This window comes from Neofelis nebulosa, chromosome 10 (assembly GCF_028018385.1).
Source record: "Neofelis nebulosa isolate mNeoNeb1 chromosome 10, mNeoNeb1.pri, whole genome shotgun sequence".
Classification (NCBI taxonomy): domain Eukaryota; kingdom Metazoa; phylum Chordata; class Mammalia; order Carnivora; family Felidae; genus Neofelis; species Neofelis nebulosa.
The window spans coordinates 101,807,864-101,815,366 of record NC_080791.1 but is presented as its reverse complement, the minus strand read 5'-3'; the positions used below and the strand labels follow the sequence as shown (position 1 = coordinate 101,815,366).

At 37.5% G+C, this 7,503-nt stretch overlaps 1 protein-coding gene across 1 annotated transcript; it reads right to left on the bottom strand.

Annotated features, from left to right (window-relative positions):
• Window positions 1–231: 231 nt before the first annotated feature.
• LOC131488862 (olfactory receptor 9G19-like) lies at window positions 232–1,167 on the bottom strand. Its single transcript, XM_058690709.1, has one exon. It carries the CDS (start codon window positions 1,165–1,167, stop codon window positions 232–234), a length of 936 nt encoding a protein of 311 aa, XP_058546692.1.
• Between the last annotated feature and the right edge of the window lie 6,336 nt (window positions 1,168–7,503).

The window sequence follows — 7,503 nt, the reverse complement described above, 5'->3', positions numbered from 1 at the left end:
AGAGGGGGACGCAGAATCCCAAGTAGGCTCTAGGCTTGTGGGGCTGGAACCCACGAATGGTGAGATCATAACTTCAGCCAAAGTGGGACACTTAATCGACTGAGCCACCCAGGTGCCCCTTGTTTGATCTGGTTTAGTTTGGCTTGGTTTTTGTTTTTTAAAGCCAGTTTCTCAAGCTTCCCCTGAAGCAATGCATTTTCCCTGAGCACTGATTGAGAAATATATGTCAATTCAGACTTCCGAATGTGTTAACCGAAAGAGTTTTTTCAGTGCCTCTTTCACATCCTTATTCCTCAGACTATAGATCATGGGGTTCAACATAGGGAAGAGCACAGTATAAAATGTGGACACCATTTTGTCCCTCTCAAGGGAATAGCTGGAACTTGGGCGAGAATAGATGTAGAGAATGGAGCCATAGTACAAGGTGACAGAGACCAGGTGGGAGGAGCAGGTGGAGAAGGCCTTGCGGCGGCCCTGGGCGGAGCGAATTCTTAAGATGGCAGCGATGATGAACAGGTAGGAGGCGAGGATGAGCATCGTGGGGGTGATGACATTGGAGGCCAGGAGGAAGTAGAGCACAGCCTGGTAGCTCTCTTTAACATTACACGCCAACTTCACCAGAGGTGGGACATCACAGAAAAAGTCGTCAATGACACTGTCACCACAAAAATCCAATGTGAATGTGTTGCTGGTGAGTATTATTGCATTGACAAAACCTCCAGTGTAGGAATATGTAACCAAACAGATGCACAATGTCCCTGACACGGACTGAGCATAAAGCAGAGGGTTAGAAATGGCCGCGTAGCGGTCATAAGCCATGGCAGCCAACAGGTAACACTCACTGTATGCCAACCCAGCAGAGAAGAAGAACTGACATACACAGCCAGCAAAGGAGATGCTTTTGTCTTCAGAGATACAGGTCATGAGGATCTTTGGGGTGTAGACAGAGGAATACCAGAGATCCAAAAAAGACAGATTCCCAATGAAAAAATACATGGGTGTGTGCAGCCGGGAGTCTTTACAGATCAACACCATGAGGGAGGTATTTCCTACCACAGTCAGAGAGTACACACCAAGGAATACCGCAAACAGGACCAGCTGCATCGTTGGGTCTGTGGTGAAACCCACCAGAATGAACTCAGTCACCGTATGATTGCTTCTTTCCATGACTTAAGGAGATACCATCTACAAATGAAAGAGTGAAGAGTTTAACACCCTCAGCCGATACTACAGGAGATCCTTCTCTGTGATAGGACTGCGAGATGTGGTCAAGGTTATGGATTTTAGGGTAAGGGATATCAGAACAGGAATCTTGCCTGGCTAGGGCAGGTGATGGGAGTTTTTGAGTCTCAAAATAGTCATTTCAATGAGATGCATTTAACAATAGGAAAGCTTGAGTGATCTTGGGGGCTTATTCATTTTTTTAAGAAAATAGTTCTTGAGCCCCAGGTTCCATCTGAGCATTGGGATATAGCAATGAGGACAATAGGGCTGACCCTTATTCTATGGAGACTTTATTTAGAAGGGAGGCATGCGTAATAAATAAATAAGTGTAGAAATATTTTCAGTTAATTTTAGAAATATTAAGAATATAAAACTGGATGGTGGAGTGAAAATGAATTGGGAGAGGAGCTGATTAAACTTAGACAGTGAGAGGAAACATTCCTTTCAAGTTGTTCAAAGTCCATGAGAGATGGGAAAGTCCCCGGGGTTTGGAAGGTGGTGACATTTGAAAAACGGCACAATATACGACCCCAAAATATGGCATTTTGGCATATTTTTCTTTTTCATTAATGTTGTAGCATGTATCATTACTTTTTTTTATTGACAAATAATATTCCTTTATATAGATATACCGTATTATTTTACCCATTCATCAATTGATGTATATTTTACTATCAGTAATTTTTGCCAGTTATGAATAATGTTGCTATGAACCTTCCTGTAGAAGTTTTGTACAGACATGTGTTCATTTATAATTGCTGAGTCACATGGTGTATCTATATTTAACATCTTGAGAAACTACAAAACTGTATCTCAGATTAGCCCTGCCATTTTTCAATCACATCGGCAAAGTACATGCATTCCAATTTTTCCTTATTCTAGTACAAATTATTGTTTTTTTTTGATTTTAGCAATCCTATCGGGTGTGAAGTGGTATAATATTGTGGTTTTGATTTACATTTTTTTTTAATGCTTAATTTATTTTTGAGAGAGAGAGACACACACACATACAGTAGGAGCCAGGGAGGGTCAGAGAGAGAGGGAGACACAGAACCTAAAGCAGGCTCCAGCAGAGAGCCTGACATGGGGCTCAAACTCGTGAACCACGAGGTCATGACCTGAGCTGAAGGTGGATGCTCAACCCACTGAGCCACCCAGGCACGCTTGATTTACATTTTCTTAATGACTAATGATGTTAAGCATCTTGTCAAGTGTTTATTGGCTATCTGTTTATCTTTTTTGGAGAAAAATATTCAAATCTTTGCTCATCTATTAATTAGTTGTGTTTTTTTTTTGTCTTTTCTTTCTTGAATTGTAATACATCTTATATTCTGGATACAAGTCTTTGATCAGATATATGATATGCAAATATATTTTCTAATTCCCTGTTATCTTTTTATTTTTTTCATGGTCTCCTTTGATGTACAATAGTTTTTAAATTTCATAAAGTCCGATTTATCTTTTTTCTTCTTCTTTGTTCTTGGTGTCTTATTTAAGAAACCATTGCCTAACCCAAGTTCATAACGGTTTGCTCTGTTTTATCCTAAGTGTTTTAGTTTTAGTTCTTACATTTAGGTCAATGACCCATTTTGAGTTAATTTTTGTATATGGTGTGAGATAGGGGTCCAACTTCATTCTTTTGAGTATGCATATCTAGTCCCAACAGCATTTGTTGAAAAGACAATTTTTTCCCCACTGAATTGTCTTGGTACCCTTGTCAAAAATCTGTTCATCATTATATGTTTCCTATTGTCCTTGTAACAAATTACTTTACACTTAATGGGTTTAAACAACAAAAATATATTATCTTGCAGTTTTGTAGGTTAGAAAGAAATCCAACATGGGTCCAACTGGGCTGAAATCAAGAGGTAGGCAGGGCTGTATTGTTTTCTGGAGGCTGTGAGGATCCATTTCCTTGTCTCTTCCAGCTTCTAGAAGTTGCCCACATTCCTTGATTCATGGTTTCCCTTCCCAATCTTCAAAGTCAGCACCATTGTATCTGTATGGCCAGTTTTCCATAGTTACATCTTTTGGCTCTCAACTCTTGTCTCTTTGTACTTTTAAGGACTCTTGTGATCACATTCAGCCTAGGTGATTATCCAGGACTATCTATTTTTTTAATCAATTAATTAGTTTATAACAAGATTTAATGTACACTTATTCTTAACATATAGAACATACAAAGATTTTTTACTGAATAAATGATATTCATTAAGCCAGAGGAAAAGGAGGAATTTACATGAAGTTTTTTTCTCTACTTTTTTTTTAACTACATTATCTTGAAATACGGATGTGGATTCTTAACACTGAAAAATCTTTGAAGCTGTGTTTCTTCCTTTTAGTTGCATTTTTTTTTTCCTTTTTTGCTTGTCCTGGTAACTGTTTTATAAATCAATCACTATGCAACCATTTCTACATCTTGAGATTCATGAAGCAAGTTGTGGTCAGCTGCTCTCTTGAAATACAGCATGACTTCATACATACAGAAACTTGTATATTACCCTCTTTTTTTGTTTTTATTTTTGTTTTTGTGTTTTTTTCTTGTGTGTGTGTAGGCAGGGGGGGACATATGGCCTTAATGAAAAAGAAACTAAAAATTCCGTACTTAAAAAAAATGAAGGTATGTTTAATGAACAACTTGTATACACATCACAGCCAATAAGCAGTAACAAAATTTTTTTTAATGATTATAGGAATTGTGAAGAACTGTCATGTAAAAGGTCAATGGGTAACAGACATGACAACAGTGGTGAGATAATCAGGATAATCTATTTTAAAGTCAGGTGATTTGCAACTTTAATTTCCACTTCCATGTAATCTAACATATTCATGGATTCCAGGGATTAGACCATGGGCATTCTGGGGAGACTTTCCCCTACCTACCAAAACCAGAGTGTAAAGATTTATTTCTGGGTTCTCCATTCTATTCTACTGATCTTTATGTCCATCTTTCTGCCGGTACCTCGCTGTCTTAATTACTGTAACCTCACAGTAAGTTTTGAAATTGCTCTTAGCTTTTCTTTTTAAAGTAATTCTTGGGGCCCCTGGGTAGCTCAATCGGTTAAGCATCTGACTCTTGATTTCAGCTCAGTTCATGATCTCATGGTCTATGAGACTGAGCCTCAGGTTGGGTCTGTGCTGTCAGCACAGAGCTTGCTGAAGATTCTCTCTCCTTCTGTCTGTGCCCCTCCCCCACGCACGCTGTCTCTCTCAAAGTAAGTAAATAAACCTTTAAAAAAATAAAATAAAATAATTTTTATTTTCCTTCGGCTGCCCCATATACTTTAGTTCTCTTCCACAGTTGCTTCTCTTTGTTCAAACTTGCATATAAAAAAATTAGGTTTTCTCACTTCTTGAGATCTTCATTTCCTTATGAGTGCCACGTCCTGTAATATTTATATTAAATATATTGTATGCTTTTGTTCTGTCAATCTGTCTTATGCCAATTTAATTCTCAAGCCCAGCCTAAAACCCTAAAGTAAAATTTTGCCTCTCCTACACAGTTTTCTTCCACAATCACAGAAAGAGGAGCCTTTGGCACATTTATCATAAGTCCCAGTGAGACAAACAAATTGAGAATCAGAGAGAAATTTCAGAGTGGAGATCAATAGATTAATCCATCTGGTTATGTCAGGTAGCAAAATATGTGATGTCATCCTAAGTCTTTTAGGTCTAAAAGCCTGGGACTTAACATTATTCTCTAGATTTTATAACTAGCCATGTACAATGTTTAAAAAGACACTTATCACAGCTTGATATCGTTTGTAGTAATAATTCTCAATTTTATCACATTCAGAAACTTCAACGTTAAAAAAAACATTTAAAATAATTTCTTTTTATGGTCTTAAAATGAAATTTATAATTAATATAACCTATGTACAACGTATGTGTGTGTATGTATATAAAATATGCCAATTCGAAGGTAAAGCGATAAAAAAAGAAAAGTAGCTCATAATGTAACTCTGATAATAATTATAGGATTTATTCCAAAATAATGTGAATTTCAATATGTAAATTCTGGAACACTTGGTGAAATAGAATCATCACATATGTATTAGTGATTCAGATATCAAGAGTGACATTTCCATTAGTGGTAAGATTTTTCTGACAAGGTGAATAATTCTTGATAAAGTTCCAAACAAAATTAATGGCAATCTTCCCTCAATTTTGAATTCTTAGGCGGGTTGACTTATAGTAAAACCTTGCAAAATATAGTGTATACTTGTAAGGTGGGGTAGATGTCAAACTGACGTAATTATAAAGATCTTGTTTCAAAACACAAATGTCCATGAAGACACCAGATGTAAAGAGTGGAACAGTTGTTTTGGTTGGAAGTTCCCCATACATGCAAAATATTTTCATCCTTGTCTGCCGCTTATTATATAGGGCCTGTGATCTTTGTGACAGTCAAGAATCCAACCACACATTTCAAAAATGTGCCTTAAAGGATGTTATCACTCTGGGAAGAAACTCCACTCCACAGCTTTGTATTTTACTTTGTAGACTTTTGTACCTTTTTTTTTTTAATGCTTATTTATTTATTTTTGAGAGACAGAGAATGCAACCAGGGGAAGGACAGAGAGAGAGAGAGAGAGAGACAGAATCTGAAGCAGGCTCCAGGCTCAGAGTTGTCAGCACAGAGCCCGATGTGGGGCTTGAACTCACAAACCGTGAGATCATGACCTGAGCCGAAGTCGGAGACTCAACCGACTGAGCTATCCAGGTGCCCCACTTTGTGACTTTTGTAGGATTCCTCTGGGAAAATGTGAAGAAATGGAAAATAACTGGAGAATATCTGAGTGGTAAATTTCCACTTTTCATGGGCCTACAGGGTTACTGGGGCCACACAGAGATAAGAGCCCATTAAGATATAAATTTCATGAGAGCAGGGATTATTGTCTGTTTCATTCATTATTATATGCTTATAACTAGAATAATATCTGATATATAATAGACACACAATAAATATTGAAGGAATGAATGAATGAGCAGCCCTGAGTTGGAAAAAGAAACAAACCAAAAGAATTGCTTTTCTGGGTGGCTTCTAAGAAATATCGGTGATGTTATTCTCACTCTTTATCGCTGGAGTCTGCCTGCCGTTGCAATGTTGTGAATCCTCCAGGAGTTGCAATGTGTTGCCTAATGTTACACATTGAAGGAGAGGAGCTGTAAACAGATCTACTCTGCATGCTGATGCCAGCGGCAAAAACAAGTAGGGCACACGTTTCCTTGGGTAGAGAGACCGGCCTGAAGAGTTGAGTTCTATTTTCCCGATCAGATCACAGTCATCTGGCTAATTGATTGCTAACCAGCTAACATGTTATTCTTCCTAACTAAAGTTCTGCTTTCCTATTATACCGTAAATCACGTATTTCCGCCTGTAATTACTCGAATATAAAGTGTGTGTTTAGAGAGATCTCCTTGAATTCTTCTCAAAAATGCCATCTGATGCTATGCTTTGTTAAAGCATTTCAAGCGGGAGGAAATTTGAACTTTTTTGGATGCCCTTGGCCTTCAAGAATCTCTAATAATCTCTGCTACTTCATTCTGTTGCCCCAGTAGCTCTGTAGATACTAAGAATGTTTTTCTTTCCCTTGTCCTTTCCATAAATGCTGATCACCTTTTTTTTTTTTTTTTTTTTTTTTGGTCTCATGCTAAGATATGCTTTTTCTTCCTGTGAAGTCAGCAGTTTCAGAAGCTACGAGAGGAAGGTGGTGAAGATACTTCAAAAGAGGCTTTTTCTTTAGCATTTATGATATCTTAGTATGCACATGACCATTGCCCTGGTTGTGAGGAACAAGAGAAAATTTCCATCTACCTCTAACATCTGGATCAGACAACTTACCTAAAATTATCAGCGACACCGTCATTTCCACGGGATTCAAATTGGCTGGCCTCAGGCACTTTTATATCGCTTTCTGAATCCCCAGAGTTGTAGACTCCTGTAACCTCTCAGGATTTCATAAGCTTGAGAAATAACGAACAAGACAATTAAACAAAATTGTGTGTTGACAAATTGGGTATTATTTAATATTGGAGAATTCATTTTTTGAGACTGGGATTCCCTGGTGAAAATGTAATCAGTCATAACTTGCATTCTCATTTTCTCTTGACTTGAGTAGAAGATAAACTAAGCCTATATGTGGACATATATTACATATAAGATATATATTAATATACATACATCTGCATATTAAAGCACCTATGCTCAACAATACTGATATTTTTGTTAAGTGTTGAATACCTTTCTTTTGTCCTTCCAAATCCATTCTCCATCTT

Coding starts and splice junctions, on each gene's coding strand:
- LOC131488862 (XM_058690709.1), bottom strand. CDS start 1,167: ATGGAAAGAAGCAATCATACGGTGACTGAGTTCATTCTGGTGGGTTTC.